Source organism: Drosophila nasuta, chromosome X (assembly GCF_023558535.2).
Source record: "Drosophila nasuta strain 15112-1781.00 chromosome X, ASM2355853v1, whole genome shotgun sequence".
NCBI lineage: Eukaryota > Metazoa > Arthropoda > Insecta > Diptera > Drosophilidae > Drosophila > Drosophila nasuta.
The window spans coordinates 9,455,459-9,474,676 of record NC_083459.1 but is presented as its reverse complement, the minus strand read 5'-3'; the positions used below and the strand labels follow the sequence as shown (position 1 = coordinate 9,474,676).

General features: G+C 37.8%; 3 protein-coding genes across 5 annotated transcripts in view; 2 read left to right on the top strand and 1 right to left on the bottom strand.

Annotated features, from left to right (window-relative positions):
- The window catches only part of LOC132796313 (A disintegrin and metalloproteinase with thrombospondin motifs 12), a 41,627-nt gene extending 36,135 nt beyond the window's left edge, over positions 1-5,492 (top strand). Inside the window, exon 14 of the transcript XR_009633546.1 lies at positions 4,948-5,492. The gene's annotated coding sequence lies outside the window, so the exon portion shown is untranslated. The remainder of the gene's footprint in view (positions 1-4,947) is intronic.
- On the bottom strand, positions 663-18,985 carry LOC132796317 (sorting nexin-27). Of its 2 annotated transcripts, none has more exons than XM_060807456.1 (5): positions 2,916-3,037; positions 2,661-2,846; positions 1,752-2,587; positions 938-1,116; positions 663-878 (listed from the first exon to the last, which is right to left on the bottom strand). In XM_060807456.1, exons 1-5 carry the CDS (start codon positions 2,975-2,977, stop codon positions 810-812), a joined length of 1,332 nt encoding a protein of 443 aa, XP_060663439.1. In that variant the 5' UTR covers positions 2,978-3,037; the 3' UTR covers positions 663-809. The 2 variants fall into 2 exon arrangements, with proteins under 2 accessions (XP_060663439.1, XP_060663438.1); XM_060807455.1 differs by lacking the exon at positions 2,916-3,037 and adding an exon at positions 17,833-18,985 and having other exon boundaries at positions 664-878.
- Positions 11,249-14,971, top strand: LOC132796827 (uncharacterized). Of its 2 annotated transcripts, none has more exons than XM_060808144.1 (2): positions 11,249-12,194; positions 14,107-14,971. In XM_060808144.1, exons 1-2 carry the CDS (start codon positions 11,264-11,266, stop codon positions 14,604-14,606), a joined length of 1,431 nt encoding a protein of 476 aa, XP_060664127.1. In that variant the 5' UTR covers positions 11,249-11,263; the 3' UTR covers positions 14,607-14,971. The 2 variants fall into 2 exon arrangements, with proteins under 2 accessions (XP_060664127.1, XP_060664128.1); XM_060808145.1 differs by having other exon boundaries at positions 11,249-12,200; positions 14,107-14,172.
- Positions 18,986-19,218: the final 233 nt, after the last annotated feature.

Below are 19,218 nucleotides of genomic sequence, written 5' to 3'. Positions count from 1 at the left end.
TTTGTTTTGAATGAGAATCGTTGCAGCATTTACTAACTTGGTGCCATGCTGTATTGCTGTGTGTGTGTTTGTGTGAGTATCATGTGTGTGTGTGTTACCACTTGTTCGCTCTCTTTCTAACACTAACTGGCTATCTCTATGTGTATGTGCTAAAGTGCTTGCTGAACTATTTGAAACATTCTTTTTTTCCGCTGTTAACATTTGTTTTTCTTGAACTCAACTTTTGCTTTCTCCGTTATTGCTGTCGATTAACCCATGTTCGCCCGTCTATGCATCATTTACAAGTATCGTATTTGATATATTTTACAATATAAGACATACTCTTAAATAATATTATCTCGTGTGTTCTCAATTTCTACGACTAAGCGCGAAATATTGTAAAGCACACACACACACACACACACATACACATACGCATACACAAGCACACGCACACACACACATACACATACGCATACACAAGCACACGCACACAACTTTGTGATACAAGAAAATTGTACATACAACAGAATTTTGATAAACAAAAACAAAACACAAAACATAACTGAGAATTTGCAAGTGTGTGTATGTGTGACTGTAAATGTGAATGCATGAGTGTGTGTGTGTGTGTGTTTATGACTAAGACTGCCTTGGAGCCACTTTGCTGTGATGGTGTGTTGATGATGATGTTGATCTTGAGATGATTGAGTTGCTTTATCGAATTAATTAATGCGCTTGATGAGCCTCCTCCTCCACGTTCTTCTCCTCCTCCTCCTGCTCCTGCTCCTGCTCCTCCATCTTCTGCTCGCATCGCCTTGCTTAGTTGCCTCTTAATCGCCACTATCCTCCCATTTGCGCTCCTCCATGATGCGATCAAAGCAGTCCGCAAGGAATGCGTGCTAAAATAGAGAATGAAATCAATTCGACATATTTTTGGAGTTTAAGCATTTGATTTTACATATGGCGTGTAGACTTTGACCCAACGTGCTGGCTTATCTGGACGATTGTACTGAAAGCAGAATGACATGGACTCCTCGTCGCTCTCCGAACGCGTTATGCTGTCCCATGTCAGCTCGACCATTTGCGCCTCCAGCGAGCCATCCTCGCGGCAAGCGTGCAGTCGAAAGCTCTTCATTCCTGCAAACAGAGAACTGTTTAGTAAAATTTCAAACATATACAAAGAAGAAAACTACAGTCGAGTGTGTTACCCGCTACTCATTATGAATAAAAGTGTCGTATTAATGTACCTTAAAAATATTACAAATATAACAAAGGCAATTTTTGTTATATTGATACAGTACTATATTCAAAATACACAAGATTGTCAGTCAATACAAAAGTATTTCCTTAATAACTACCCACATTTTTGTGCGATCGAAACCAAATTTGTTTATCTCTATCTCTGGTCAAGAATATATATACTTTATAGGGTCCGAGATGCATCCTTCTGCTTGTTACATACACAAAATTATAATTCTCTTCTATCCTATGGTTGGCGAGTATAAAAATATATTTAAAATCTAGGCAGCTAACTTTCAAATTTTGTTAATCTTTTCTCAATAATTCCATCTCATTAAATATATATTACATTAAATACCTGCTCTAAAGTATTTCAATAATTTGTGTTTATCTCTGCTCGCTCTCTTTCATTCAAATGTTTTCAGCCTATTTTCGCCTTGATATTCAGAAACTTTGTTTACAATTAGCTTAACCTAGACTTGACTAATTCTAACACCACCTAACATAAATCTTCTTCTTCGCGGAGCACTTACCCACGGCGGGCACAACATGTCCCTCCTTGCGACTATCACAGGAGCAGTGTGGAAAGACGACATCACCGTAGCCGGGCAGTGTGCGTGCCAGGGCCAAATAATCGTTGGCCTTCTTGGCATCCTGCAGAGCCTTTAACTCGTACAGCCGACCATCGGCACGTATATTGCCACGATTGACCTCATCGACAGCCTGATAGAAGATGAAACGCGATGCCTGCTCGCCATCTGGTAGCGTCAGCTCCTTGGGGACCGAGAAGAGCCAGCGTCGCACACAGAGGCATGTCGATGAGGCGGTGCTGTAGTTCTGCACATAGAGTTGATGGGGAATCTCGTGTGGTTGCAATTTACGCTCAAAATTGTATTCAACAATCTCAAAGAGATAGAAATATTGTTGCGTATAGGCGGTGAGATTGGCGCGCTGCACCAAAATCTCCCATACGACCTGAGCATTTGATGATTTCTTCACCGAAACGCTGGTGACCTCGTGATCGGGCAGCATCACCTTAATGTCCACCGGCGATGCGGAGATATCGTCCTCGGTGTCAGTCAAAAAGTCCTGCACAGCATCGCTCTCGGCAATCACACGAACAGCGCACACCTTCTCCAAATACTGTTCGAGGCCGCGCCGACGTGTGTCCAGCTGCTGTTCGCTCAGCTGAAATGGCCATTTGCCCGGCAGTTTGGGGAACGTGAAGCCGCTGAACTCTTTGCGCAGCATCGAATGCAGATTGGCAAACTCCCGATATCGACGCGAGCACAACTGCCGTCCGGCCATGTGTATGTTGAAGACAATGTAGCGTTCGCCATTCCGATTCACGATGCTGTAGTCGGGTATGCTGCAAGGAAATGGGGGAAATGTAAAGCGATAAGTTCAGCACAATCAGCGAAATAACAAGAAGAGAGACTCACCTAATGGGCAAGGAACGCTTGTCGGAGTAATCAATGTAGGAGTAGCCGCTTTGATCCTCCTGCGGCTCCAGTCTATCGGCCTCCTGCTGTGTCACTGATATGACCGTAAGGGTCAAGCAATCGCCACCAGATTTAATCAGATCCACCACCTGTTTGTGTGTGGCGCCCTCCACGCTGACGCCATTGCTGCAAAGAAAGGAAAATAGCAATTAGAAAGATTTCCATATTGTAGCGAAGGATTCCAGCTTAACGCACCGCAAACAGCGACGCTCCAATGCGGTCAACTGGGCAAAGTGCACGCCATGGAATGGCAACATTTTTTCAGATCGCGATCAGATCAGAGTTACAGGCAACTCGATAGTCAGTTGACAATTGTCGAGCTGTTTGGCACGCACCGATCATTTTAAGAATCAACAAATATAGCATTAAAATCGCAAACAGAGCGTAGAAGCAAGAGAGAGAAAGAGAGATAGAAAGAGAGCGAGTATTTGATCAACAGAGCTCTTGTCGTCAATGCACTGATAAGCCGGTCGTCGCCAGCTGCAACTCAAGTCCCAGACGGACGTGATTCGGGTCAAGTTGAATTGGTTTATGATAAACACACAAGTTGTTGAACTGATCCATGGCGCAGCTACTTCTCAACTGAATTGTGTGACAAGCAATACAACAACTTGGACAAGAGCTACAAGAATCAACAACGAAATCATAAAAATATATCCTTCAAATCCAAAATATTTTATAACAATTTACCAATGTATTTTGTTTATTTTGAATACACGATACCCTTGAGTATACCCGCTAGCCAGAGAGGTATTATAACTTTGTGCCAAGAGGAAATGTAGATCCCATAAAATATATATATTCTAAATCAACGTCAAAAGCGGAGACCCTATGGGCATGTCTATTTGTCTGTCATTGCTAAACAATCTGGTATATTTTGTAATTTGTGGTATATTTTCAATGTAGTTGTATATTGATATACCATATATATTCATTGGGTCAAGATAATAATATCACACTGTTTTGCTTTCATTCCAAATTGGGAGTAGTTTCCTAACTTGTTTTTTTGCAATCTATTCTATACGCTATATTTTAAATGCAAAAGTATATCGATATACCAGACATTGCATTCGATATACTTAATTATTTCTCCGGTATATGACAGGTATACCATAGTCGACCATTCTCGACCATAGTTTTCTTACTTGTTCTAGATAATCATAAACAGATGAGTTAATTTAGCCATTTTCGCCTCAGCAACTTTTAAGAGCCACACCGAGCTCTTATTGATCTGCATGAACTAAGAGACTTCGCTCAATACTCTTATTGATCGTATTCAAATCAAGTTTGTATTTTGAATTTGTAACGCACTCTTTTAACTTGCTAACGTCATTTTAAAGCTATGCCTATTACAAATTTTGCATTACGTTGTTGGGTAGTTTTTCAAGTTATTTATTGGAATCTCATTCAAGAGCAAACTTTAATTAATCCAATACATATTGATCAACAACTGGTGACGTAGTTAATGCAAATTTTTGAAATTTGTAGACAAACAACCGTTGCACCTTTCTTCCATGATGATCGCTCCATATTGCATGTGACGCTCGTTGCATTATTCACTGTATCAAATGATCAGTATTCGCTTTGAAAATCAGTGAATAACCGCAAAATGCCGCGTTGATCTCCTTGATCGACAGCCACACATATCGATAATGACGTAAGTGCATATGCAAATTTTTGCATTCGCAGACCACGTAGCAACGATGAGTGCATCGCGATTCGTCATTCGTGAAAAAGTGACGTTAGTTCGCCATAACAAATGATTACCCTACAATTGATTCTCAATCGAATAAAGACTTTAGTTGTGTATTATCCTGTGTTTTGGTAAGCGGATTAGTAACAACGTCATTAGTACAAATTTTAGTAAAACTAATTGCGCCAATCGTAAGTCGCAACAATTGTAAGCGCCTCAGGAAACCCCCTAAAGAAAAGTGTGAGACCCCAGGGCACCTCTGATAAGCAATTGAAAGGTCTCTAATTTGATTACGTGCTCGTATTTCACTTTATTTCTATACCTCGCTTCACGCTCACTCTACATTAGTTTTTGGGCACATTTTTCTAGCTTAATCGTCACATAAAAATCCCATACAAAAAAAAACTATATAAAATATCTATCGAACCCAAAATAATTTTATTTACAATTGCAAAAAAAAAAATTTAAAAAATTAAATGTTTCAAGTAACTCACAGTCGATAACGCTTGCATGTTTGTCTTTTTCTTATTGCAGTTGCATTGAAACCGGAAAATTTGACGGCGAACTTTGAGGTCTGCGTGCTGTTGTTGGCTGGCTTCTGGGTCTGCCCGCTGTGAGAGCCACCTTGAGCCTAGGCCAGTTCCACATTTACTACATGGTTTGCTTCTATTTCACCTCATGTTGGACTGTCTCTTTCGTACTCTCTCTCTCTCTATCTCTCTTAGTCTTTGTGCGTCTTTCCGGTTTGACTTTTGCCACCGCAGCACAAATAAATAAATCGCAGCTATCGTGTGTTTGTCGTGTTGATGGTGACGCACAGGCACAAGCACAACAACACCAACAACAACAGCAACAGAGACGATAACAACAACAAACAATAACATGACTCAGAGACAACATACCTAGCATATTTTTACATTCTACATAATAACTCCTCTGGCATGCTTCTTCCTTATGCATGACAGCAAAAAGGCGAAGTGGGCAACGTGATCGACGATTTCGATACTCTGCCCTCAAATAAATATGAACTAATTTAAACATTATTTCAGAATATTACTTTTATTGAATATACACCTATTTATCCTTTAATATTACCTTGTTGACTTTGAAAGATAATATTGCTAATGCTTATCAAATCACTTTTCAATTAGATAACATCTTAGCTGCTGCTTTGTTCTTAACATAAACAACAAAGCTTCAATCAGCAAGACTGTCAAAGGTGGCATGCAAACCTTACTTGCTTCTTTATATATATAAAATAGAAAACATATATAATACGTTGATTTTCGATAAAGTAGAAAACAATGGAAAGCTACATATGTATATTCATTCACAAATTGACAATTTATAATTACAAGCTAGTCTTTATATACGAATAAAATAATTTAATATTATAATATTGTATCAACAGAAAATTTAAGAAGCTGACAGAAGATCAAGGAATCCAGAATTATTAATTATAGCTGTACTCCAAATAAATACAAAAAAAAAACAAATTTGATTAAAATCTAACCCGGAATTAGCTTTAATACTTAATCATAATTACGTTGAAATAGATTAATTCTAGAAAGCTTTAATCACTAATCAGCTGTTTTTAAGCTTTTGCCATTCGCAGTCGCAGCACTACAAACAAAAGCTAAAAGCTACAACACTATTTTTAAAGCTTAGTGAAGACTTGGTACACAAATTGTAATTAATAAATTTATAGAAATAAAGAAAAAACTTTTAAAAAGTTAGTCATAGCGCGAAATCAAGTCGCGCAAACCTTTCTTGTGCACAATTTTCAGCCTCCTCGCATTTACCGTTTGACGCTGTGCGTTGATGGTTCAGTCAACCAGCACAAAAAATAAAGAAAAGTGTAAGAGTTGAGCTTACACTGAGCTGAAGATTGTGATGGTAAAACAAAGACGCGGTGGAAAGAAACCAGTTTGAAAAGTTTCCAAATAAATACTAGAAATCAATCTACAACAACAGCAGCAATAATGAAACTGTAGAGGGCGCTGCTGTTGCATGTTGATGATCATTAAATATTATGAATTTCAGCATAACAACGATGCAAACAATTTATTTTGTTTATGGATTTGCCAAATGCATAAATAAAAGAGTATCCATAAATATTTATATAAACTGGCATAAATATAAACGAGCGAAAGCTAAAATTATTTATGATTTTCGAATACTCTGAAAATGGCTAGATTTATGGTGTGCAGGTATTTGCTAGTCGAGCACATTTTGTGCACTCTTAACTTTTGCTTGTCAGCCTCCCTCTCTCTTTCCTTTTCACTTCTCATGCTGATAAAAACAGCAAAAGTTGTTTACACACACAAAACATGTGTAAATTCACAAACACACACACACACACATACATACACATGCACCTAATGCACTGATCGCTGATGCTCTTTGTGTGTGCAAGAGAGACTGAGAGAGCCATAGAAAAGTTGTAAAGGTGGATTAAGATTTATCAATCAAGAGCAACAGCGAGAGCGAGAGCGAGAGAGGTGTGTGAGCTTTAGTGGCTCTCCTTGCACTCATTTGTGGCGCAGAAAGTAATGGGACTCGCCAGTTGAAGGGTATCTAAGACACATGACCAGGAACGCAACATACATAAATCAATCAAATTAATTCGTTCACGATAAAGCGGCTTTTAGATACCATAGCGTGTGCAACTTCAACACACCTTCTAGCTAAAGCATGACAATAAGAAATATTAATACCACAGTGTTGTGTTGTGGCCTTAATGTCAAGGGAAATTTCACAAGATATCAAATAACTGCACATAGAAATTTAATGGCTATAAATTCTAAAAACTTCGTTTATCATCGCTGCCCACTTGCTGGCAATGGACTGCCAACTTATCGTACTGAGAATTAAGTTGTAGGTGAACTGCCAATGAATATTACAGAGTATGTATCTACAAAGAGACATGCCTAAAAAATCCATCTGGTTTCGTTCACATGACTAGACTTAGTAATTTCAATATATTTGAGTATTTACATAATTGCTGTGCTCATAATGTTTCTATTTTATTATGATCTAAGGTTTATTTTGGGGGTCTATTGTATAGCTCATTGTCTGTGATGATTTAATACTTGGAAATAATCCAAAAGAATTTGCAAAAACAATTTTGCTATAAAACACACATGCAATTCAATGTTTCACAAAACTATTTCAACGATTTAAAAAATAATATCTATTAATTTTCTTTGATTTTTTCTCACGAACAACATACCGACTTTTATAGTACTATCTCAACTGGGATTAACCAGCTGTTTCCGAACTGTCCATCATCGACTCACACACAAGCAACACAATGCAAATAAAAGAAATTGAGGGAAAGAAACTAACTGAGGCAAATTTATGGACGTGAACTTGCCCACAACGCAACAAAACGCAACACAACACAGAGAACGATGGGGGTCAGGCAAATTTTCCATTTAATGGTCTTAAATAAACAATAATTTGATGTATGTGTATTTTGTTTGTTCACACAAACATAAATTACTAATATTTATATACCAATATGCCATATATCAACGGGGAGAGCAACTGGTTCAAAACTAGTTCATTCAATTAGTTCCGCTTTGGAGTTTTGCTGCCTGTTCTATTCTATTCTATCGTCAAGGTCGCGGTCACAGCTAGTTTCTATGTAAATGCAATTTATATTTTTCTTTGTCATTAATGACGGTGCAAAGAGGCATTTTAATGAGATTCCCTTTTATTTATACATATGTGTGTGCACTTAGGTGATGAAATTCATTGACGATAATTGATAACACAGATGAAATACAAGCAGGATAAACAATGTTTCTGAAGGTATTAAAAGCTTCAACTTTGCTGTATACATTGTTTGATCTTGTGTTGTGGCAAGTGTCTATTTCTGGATTATGCATAACGCAGCCAAATAAATCTACATCCAAGGCACAACTGAAACCTCAACCTTCTTCCCTCTCTCTCTCTATCTCTCTCGGTTTTTCGCTTTCGGTCTCTCTCAGCTAACCCAACCCAATCTAAACTCAGGCCCAAGTCCGAACTCAACCCAGGCAGTGAGTGACGCAAATCTATTGATTATTCTGGGGCATATGCCGCAAAAGCAACAATAATAATAACAACAACAACAACAGCAACAACAACGAGAGCATTAATAACATGAACAACAGTTGAACATGGGCACAAAACCACAAAACACAAATTTCGTGGCAGCATAAAATAAAATTAAAACATGAAAGCAAACAAAGCAAACTTCAACGAATGCCCAAGACCCTTGACAACATATTAAGGGTAGCTTTTAGGTTGCAAATTATATTATAAGTGCATTAGTATCATGGAAAAACTGTTTATAGATCCACAAAAGGGAGAAAAGTTTCAAAAATATGTTAAATTAAATTAATCTAATAATTGATAAAAATAAACATAAAGAATGTGATACAGAATAAATGTTTACTCTATCTATCATACTAAAGTAAACTTTAAGGTTCGAATATTATTTTTTCTGTCGTTCTATGTGGCCTAAAAATTCTTTATGGTTTTAAAAGTAAAACCTTATAATCGAATAGTTTTTATAACTATTTTCTTGTGGAACATCAAATTCTTATATAAAATATACAAAATTTTAGCCGATAAAAATACTTTTTATTATAATAATAACGATGGACATAATTGTTTTTATAACTATTATCTTGTGAAATATAAAATTCGTTTATAATATTTTCATTTTATAGCTACCTCTAAGCTCGAAATAATATTTTTTCTGTACTCTAATCTGGCCTACCAAAATCCTTATTATTTTTGAAAACAAAATACAATATTGTAATTGTTTTTGCAACTAGTTTCTCGTGAAACATTAAATTCATTTTTAATATATCAATTTAAATATATATTAATTATAAAGCAAATTTAAAGGTTCAAAAAATATTTGTTTTTCCCTTCAAATGTAGCCTAAAAGAATGAAACAAATATTTTTGAAATGCAGAACATAATAAGGTATTTGTTTTTATATCTACTTTATTCTGAGTCATCAAATTTCATGAACATTCTAAAATTGAAATTCTTAATAAAAGAACTTTTCAATACACTCCAAATCTGTTGCATACTTTATGGCTGCGTGGCAGTATCCTTGGTCAGTTCATTAGAAAGAGTATTTTGCGGGGTTTCCCCCAAAGAGCCAAAAATACACTTATAAAGAACCAACTATTGGTTTTTATTGTTGTCATTGCTTTTTCTGTATTTTTGTATTATTTTTTGTTAGTTTATTTGGTATTTTTATTGTTGCTGTCGCTCTTGAGGCGCTACAACAGCAAAATAGTTGCTGTTGTTATTGTTATTCTTGCTATTTGCCTGGGCATTGTTGTCGTAAATGTTTTAACGAGCAGTACGTCGAGCAAAGAATTGAAAATAGTTCATAATCCTCATTGATTGCATCGCAACCTTCCCCCAGATTCCCCAAGAACAGCAGCAACAATGCAATGTTAAGTGGCAAGTGCAGCAATAGCAACAGCAACAGCAACAATAAAATAACGTGCAACTCGCAACCGATGAAGGCGAAGAGAAGCAGACGACGACGACGCACAGCACAACAACAAGTGAAAGCCTTATTGAATGCAACACCCACTCACACACACACACACATAGTTTTTCATATTCAAATTGTAGTTTTCCATTGTAGTTTTCCTCTCATTTCATTTGCACTTTTACGCTTCTCTTGCATAGACAGGAGACATTCAGAATACGCAACGAACGAAAAACATAGTTGAAGCTATGAGATCTCCATTTGTGCATCAAATATTATTGCGAACCAAATAGGAATAAGCAATTTGCTTTAAGTTTAAGATATTCAGCAGAGACTACTAATCATAGCTTTTCATTCAATTTACTACGAAAACCAGCTAATAAATACCAACATTTATGAAAATATGGGCACACTTTTGAAAACAATAAATAGTTGTAGCGATCTATAATTCTTTATATAAATAAATAGTAAAATAGTAAAAAAAAAAATATCAAGCAAACCCATGAATTTATCTAATTAACTAATAAATACCAAATATTAGGATATTATGGGCACACTGCTCCATAAAACAATAAGTTGTAGCGATCTGGGTATGTAATTATTATTTAAAAATATAATTGATTGAATTCATTCAATTTAGAACAAAAACAGTTAATAAATCCCTGATTTTATGCAAATATGGGCATACTATTCAAGAAATCCCTAATTTTATGCAAATATGGGCACACTGTTCAATAAACTTGTAGCTATTTAGGTTTGTGATTCATGTACATCAATAATAAACATGAGCAAAATAATGAATTTGTAGGAAAATATGAAACACAACCTTAAATGCATTTTGTTGATTCAATTTAAGAAAAAGAGCAAAAACACAAACAGCTGTTCATCGATAAGTATCAGTAATCAGTATCATGTATCATTCATTATATTTGATTGATACTAAAAATTGACGGTACTGAGTATTCACATAACATGCTTACTAATCGGAATTACTTCTTTAAGTTGAAATTACCATTTAAATTAGCAGAACATTTATTAAAGTAAAGCAAGCAACAAATATGTAGAGTATTTCAATGGCCACTGCAATTTCGACTATCACTTTTCAATCGGCTTAAATGACAAGAAGGAGAGAGATACTAGATATATGTGTGTGTGTGAGTGTGTGTGTGTTTGTGGTAATCAAAGCCATGTTAAACAATGGAACTTGAACAATAGAGCTATCGATGCAATGCAACTGGCCAATTTTTGGACGAACCACTTGACAAGGTGTTTAATCTAATCGAAAAGCTGCTTGGCTTCTTCAAATGAAATGAAATGACACTTGCGACAGTTGTTGTCAAGATGAAGGCCATAAAGCAACTGCTGCTCGGATTAATAATATTATTCCAGCTGCTCCAACTTGGATACGGATTAGAGTGCTATGCCTGCGATTCGGCCGAGGATGCGGAGTGTGCCACAAGTCCGGGCCAACAGCTGGAGGTGGAAGAGTGCTCGGTGGCCAATGATGTGTGTGTCACCTCGATTACGGCGGGATTAACACGACGCGGCTGCCTACGTCGCCTCTATCCAAATGCCTATTGTGCCGAGCCCTGCGATCGGTGCAGCACAAGTCTCTGCAATCGTCATGTCTATCCCGTGGATCGTCTGCGTTGCTATCAATGCAGCGGCGCCGACTGCATCGATGTCAGTCAAAGGCCACAGCTGCTGTTGCCGTGTCCCGTCTACAATGCAGACGATCGTTGCTACACCAATGTGTTGCATCTGAGCAACACTCAACGCGGTTGCGAGCACACAAATCTACCCGACGGTTGTCCCCATGTCTGCCTCAAGTGCAACTACAATGGCTGCAACGCAGAGTTGACAGTTGGCGAGAGTCGCTGTTTGCAGTGTACACACAATCGGCTCTCACCGAATCCAGATTGCCAGCGGAATCAGCAGCCAGAGACGGAGGCGGAGGCGGAGCAGAAATGTGCCCTCAACAATGCCACAGTGACGCAGTGCGTCAACAAGGTAATGTACGGACATCGTGAACGCTGCTACACGCATCTCAACACCCAAACGGATGTCCTGCAACGCGGCTGCTCAACCACAATGGGCTTCTTTCCCACCGGCGAGCTGAGCGAATGCTACGGCGACAACTGCAACTCGCAGTGCCAGAACATTGCCTGTGCCACCTGCAACTCCACCAGCGATGCCAATTGCCGTGGGGGCAACGCCTTGAGTAGCAAACAGTGCGTCGATGGCACCAATGCCTGCTTCTCCTGCGAGCAAGGTTAGGGTGAGTGGGGCATACGAAAAAAAAGGATTAAGTATCCATGAAACGTAAACCACATAAAAGTAGCAAAAGTAGCAAAAATAAAACAATATTTGATTCGGAAATTCATTTCACTAGAAATCGCTTTTGCAACGTGTACTAAACATTTGCTAAGATACAACAGATAAAAAAGTAACTACATTTTCAATTTATCAGCTAATTATGTTAGAAATAAACACAGCAAATTAAAGGTTTTTGTTGGCAGTCTATGCTTATTATTTTGTGATTAGATTGCAAATCTAATTGCTACAAATGTTAAGCATTCATTGTAGTAGGAAAGAAATAAAAAGCTGTACTACATGAAATTTAAATTATTGCATATATTCTACTTGATTTTGAAGTTAATTTCATTAGTAATAAACACTCCAAAATAAGGGCTTTGATGGAAGTATTTTAAAAAAGAAGATTGCAAATCTATCTGCAATGCATATTAATCATATCTCAACATATGATATAACAAAGATATAAAAGTATCTTCAATTCATCAGAAATAGTACATGATTTTAAAATTAATTAAGGGGTTTTTTTTTGGCAATGTATCTTTAATATCTTTTAACATGGATTGCAACGATATCTGCAACACAGGTTTAACATTGGTTGAGATAGAAAACAAAGAAAAGCAAATGAAGAAAAATTATACTTAATTTATGAACTAAAATTTAATTGTTCTACTTGATTTTCAAGTTCAATAGATATAACATCGAAAAAAGGCTTTATTGAGGGTTTAAGTTTACTTTTTTTCACAATCTTTTAAAAAATTTTGAAAATATATCTCAAAAACATATGTAAACCATTTGTCTAAATAAAAAATACTATTTAAAATAAAATAATAATAGTTCCATTAGTTAGAAATAATCACCTGACAAACGTAAAGACAATGTACTAAAGTCTTAAACTTTATCTTGGAGCTAAAATTAGAAGAGCCGTTAAAGCCTAAAGCTCATTAAATTGATTAAGTATAATGTGAAACGATGAATAAACAATTCTGATTTATTCTGCAATTTCATATGAAATTTTAGCTTTGACAATCTAAGCTTATTATCTTTTAGCAAAGATTAAAAAAAATGTATTGATAAGAGAAAAAGAAATATGTATCTTCAGAATAATATAAACATTTGTTACTACACAAAAGACATGAAAGTAGTTAAAGAAATGCATTTAAATTGTTGTAAATAATCTTAGTTCTAATTCTGTGAGTAATTTTCTTAAAAATCACGAACTCACGAACTAAGCTGATTATCGTTCTTTATTGAAAAGAAAAACAGATTAAATAATCAACTTTTTAAGCATAATTCAAGCTCCTTTGGTTCACAAAATAATTACTAAATAAATGAAGGTGATCCAGCTTAATTGGGAACACGAAGAGTAAAACTTTGTAGTGAGAAACTTACTAAACGACAATGCAAGTTACTTTGTAACAATTTCTCATTAGAAATGTTCAAACAGCAAACAGAAATAAATGAAAATCGACTGCGGCTTGGAAAAAAGCGGAAAATTAATTTCCCTACTGCAGCAAATGGACGTGACAGCGTTAATTAAAAGTGTTTCATTTATGTCCGATTGTCAGGGGAACTACAATTTAAACATAAATAATAGATGCCATTTGAATTGACAGTTGCAGGAAAATTGCCATATGCAACATATTTGTGTCGAATCACATTAAATGTGAAACGAAAATGAGAATGAGTAACACTCATTATTATTCTATCAATTATGAGAGCTTATACACACCTTTTTATTAGCCAAAAAAAAAATACGATTAGATTTAAAGCTGTGTTGTTCTCCGGAAGTGGAAATCACAGTACACAACAGCAGTAATAATATTATTAACATTATCGAATTTTGTTCGCTGTTTTTTATCACATTACAGACACGCTCTTACGTCGCGGCTGTGCGGATGCAAGTTTTGTGCCCGGGGGGGAAGGCGAGGCATGTCAGTTGTGCCGCAGCGGCGACAATTGCAATCGCTGGTCGGTGCGCACTTGCTACCGCTGCAATTCATTGGAATCGGACGAGGATTGCGCCCAAATGCTGAATCCCAATGCGATGAGTGTCAGCAATTGCAGCCATGCAACCGAATTGTGCGTCAGCACCGTTATCAGTCGGCTGCAAATGGTGCACACAGTCCGGGGATGTGCCGGCGAGGTGCCCGAGTGCACCGCCAATGATCCCTACTGTGTGCGTTGCAATGGCAGCTTGTGCAACGTGGCGCCCACATTGTGGGCCACACAGCAAGAAGCGCTGCAGCTGCAGCTGCAACTGCGGCTAGCAACAACGCCCACAAGACGACAACGACAACAACAACGACAACGTAGCCAATGGCCAATGCAACTGCTCGACTATCTGTGGCCCAATCTGCTAAGCAATTAGCCAAACTGTTTGTGGGGAGGGCGAGACAACAAAAGCAATTATTTGAAAGCTTCGTAGATGAATAAACAATAAGCTGCAACAACAACAACAACAACAATGTCTTTCCACCCACCCGAAAATAAAAACAAAACAAAAACAGCAAAAACATTGATAAGACGGAGGATGTGGAGTGATGTTTGTGGCATTTATTTCAGACAGTTGCCAACCGACACATGCAACGCCCCTCAAAAGCGAAAGAGCGAACGAGTCATCAGCACAGGGCTGACAAAAACTAAGGGCTGCAATAGTTTGAATGCTCCAAAGAAATTGTTTGTCAAATACCTTTAATTAATTGTTATGCAATAAAATTGATTTAAGATTATGAAGCATCAATTTTTAAATTTCTATAAATCAGCGAACTAGTTCACACCTTAAGTACCTGTTTGAGTGCAGCTTTGAACTAGTTGAGAGTGCCAGACAGTCATCAGCACAGGTCTGACAAAAACTAAGGGCTGCAATTGCTTGAATTTTTCAAAAATGTCAATTAACTTTAAATAATTACTAAACAATAAATTTGATTTAAAATTATTATCAGCGAACTAGTTCACACCTGAAGTAACTGTTTGAGTGCAGGTTTGAACTAGTTCAGAGTGCGAGAGAGTCATCAGCGCAGGGCTGACAAAAACTAAGGGCTGCAATAGTTTGAATGCTCCAAAGAAATTGTTTGTCAAATACCTTTAATTAATTGTCATGCAATAAAATTGATTTAAGATTATGAAGCATCAATTTTTAAATTTCTATAAATCAGCGAACTAGTTCACACCTTAAGTACCTGTTTGAGTGCAGCTTTGAACTAGTTGAGAGTGCCAGACAGTCATCAGCACAGGTCTGACAAAAACTAAGGGCTGCAATTGCTTGAATTTTTCAAAAATGTCAATTAACTTTAAATAATTACTAAACAATAAAATTGATTTAAAATTATTATCAGCGAACTAGTTCACACCTGAAGTAACTGTTTGAGTGCAGGTTTGAACTAGTTCAGAGTGCGAGAGACCTCAGCGCAGGGCTGACAAAAACTAAGGGCTGCAATTATATAAATTCTTAAAAAATGCCAGTTAACTTTATTTATTGGTCTATAAAAATCATTTAAGATTATTAAGGAATTTATGTTTAAATTTGTATGAATAAGCGAAGTAGTTCGCAGCTGAAGAAACTCTTTTACCGCAGCTTTGAAGAAGTTAAGAGTGCTTTAGCGCTGCCTGACTAGCACATACCTCGCCATCAACTCAAATATGTACTCCATAAATATACCCCGCTTGACTTAATTTAAAGCAGGGTATAAAACTTTGTCATTAGCCAAGATAAATTACTTTCGGTATCGGCACAATAAAAATTAGTTAAATATTTGCTTATAAACTCGTATTTCTGAAATTCTGAATTGATTTAATCAACATACAGTTTTGCCTGTTGCATATTATTATTGTCGTTATGTGTTTATGCAAACTGTGAATGAATTTCTTGAACGGGTTTCATTTCAAGCAACAACAAAGTTGCCAAAGATCGAGCGTGAACGAGGCGTAAGTGTATATTTTAATCATCACAAATTCAAAAACAAAATAAAAAAAGAAAATACACCAACAAATCTATCTAGATATGTATTATGAATGTAGGTGTATATCTTTCGTGTTTGTTTGCGTTTTGCAGTTGCTTTGTTTGCTCACGCTCCGACAAATTACCGCTGTTGTTATTCATGTTGTTGTTGTTGTTGTTGTTGCTGTTTCAGTTGATAATCAAATGATGGGCGCTATAAAGCAAGAACAACAACAACAAGAGGAACTAACTACCAGCTGGCCCCCAGAGAATGCACTCGACGAAAAAGTGCGAAAAATAAAAATGTGGAGAAAACAAATTCATTCGCCTGCTTCTGGCGTGTGACGTTAACGTTGGAGAGTGGGAGAGTGGAAGAGTGGAAGAGCGGAAGAGCGGGACAGTTAACGAAGTGTGGTGTGTGGAGAAGATGATGGAGGAGAGGAGTGATAGAGGACGAGCTTCGTTTGCTGCCGACGATAATTAAGTTGTTAGACGCAGCGCGCCATGCCGTGCAATGAAACTGTTGCTAAATTTATTAATTGAATTTGTGCGCAGGTTTACGTTTTCGTTTTATTTGTTTTCTTCCATTTCTTTTCATTCACAGGAAAGGTTATCACAACGTTGGCGCCCGCAAAACTCAATTAAAATGCAACGTGTTTTGATTGATAGCATAAGCATAGTAACAGCATGGCCAGCTGATGCAAGTGCGAGGGGGAGAACAACAACAACATTTTGGCATACAAAATGTCAAAGATACAACGATGCAAGCTACAAAAGCTACACGAAGAGTGAAGTTGAAAGACAGAGACAGAGACAGAAAGAGAGTGGAGAGTGGAGCGATGGACGAGAGCATAAAAACCCAGCGCGTGTACACGACTGGAGACAAGGAGAGCGAGAGAGGGGAGAGGAGGAGAGTGTAAGGGGAGTGACGGGCAGACCGGCGAGGTGGGTTGCTCTGCTAGGGGGCATTTTAATTAGCTTGTGCTCTACATGTCGGCTATCCATGTACATATGTGTGTGAGTAATAGTAGTTGTAGTTGTAGTAGTAGGTGGCGAGTCTAAATGTGAGTGTGACCAAACAATGGCATAAACATTACGCCATACCTAAAACAAAAACAACAACAACACCAGCGACAATGAGAAATATAATCTGCTCGAAACTGTTACCAGCCATTACAACAGCAAAGTTCAGTAACAACCCTCTCGTACTCTCTCTGTCGCACGTACACAACGTACACAGACACACACATACAGAGCAGCATAACATTATTGATTCCCAGCCAGGACTTCAGCAGCAAAGCCGCACACTGAATACTGAACACAACTCAGTTTTAAGTTACTTTTTCCATTTCGAGTGGAGCAATTCAGTGGGTGGGCTACTCTCTTCCACTCTCTCGCTTGCTCTCTTACTCTCTGTCACTCATTGTCGCTGCTGTTGGGAACATGAACATGGCACAGGGACAGGGCGGGGCAGTTGGCAAGCAGGTCAAACACGAATGCCGCGTAAAAAGGAAGCTTTTTTGTACATACATATGTATGTATGTATATTTGTGACATTCACGTTGCTCGTTGTTCTTGGCAATTGTTATCGGTTATTGGTTATTGTATATCGTTCTACTATTTATTTATATGTAGGTAATATATATTCTACACTTACACCTCAAGTATGCGATCGCCTTTCTTGATCCCCGCCTTCTCGGCGGCGCCGTTCTCCAGCACTGCACTGACATGCTGCAGGGGGGCATAAAGTTCGCCATTGATGGATCGCAGTTGGCCGCCTTCGGACACCTGTCCGCGCACATTGAAACCGAATCCAGTTTCCGTCTTGTAGATGGTAACAACACGCGGTCCATTGGCGGCTGTGATGGTGGTGTTGTTGCTGCTGCTGCCGTTGTTCTCGCTCATTTCTCTGCTGCGCTGCGCTGCCGGTTCGCGACGCGCTGCGTCCGCTCACACTACACACACACACTCTTACGAGTGCACACTCAGACAAACAGACAGAGACAGAGACACGGCACTGTTGTTGCGGTTGTTGTTGTTATTTTACACAATTTTGCTGTTGCTGTGAATTTGCGTAACTTTTGTGTATTTTTTGCAACTTCTTTTGCACTCAAACATTCGCGCGCACACACACACCACAACAATAACGTCGTAACCGAAACATGAATTTAAATACAAATACACACTTACATACACACACACACAGGTTAGTTGTTGGCAGCGGCCACTTTTACTTTCCGCAATACCAAAACCAAAAAAAAAAAAACTCGAAACTCCAAGCTCCGGTATTGAATCACACTTGGTTTTGATAAGTGACTTTGTGTGTGTTGGTGTTGGTAGGCTTGGTTGTGTGTATGTTGTGTTATGGATATGCGATTCCAACGGAGGATATGCTTTTCATTACGTCCGTACACGTATAACGTTTTAATCAAAGAAAGCAAACAACATGTGCGTATGCACCGCACTTTTAATTTTGCATATTGCTTCTCCGCTTTGCTTAATTCACTTTTGCTTTTGCATTTGCTCTTGCTTCTCTTGCTCTTGCCTTTGCCACTCGCCCAACAACTGCTGCTAGGCGCTAGTGTTGGGTTTGTCCATTAAGTGAATGTTTAATGAACTGAACTGAACAAGTGAGCGACTGCTTCCTGGTCGTTCACATTTCGGAGCGCTCACGAGTGAACAACAACATAGTGTTGTAAACGGCGATGTGGCAACGCTGAACGCAATAACATATTTTCACACAAAGTCTGCTTATTACATTAAAAAATGTATAAACGAAGTATATGAGGCTAGCACATTTTAACATATATTTCCAAACATGTATAATAAATAAATTGTAAATGTAAATTTACAACGAATTTGATAGGCAATTCAAACACCATATGCTTACCAACACTTAATGAACCAGTTATCGATTGCAATCAGCTGTTTACCATGTTCAGTCAGTTGCGGCGGTTATATTTGAAATTACCATCGACATTGTATTTTAAAAAGTTGAAATTTCTTTATCGAAATCTGAAAGAAAAAAACCTACAAAATTTTG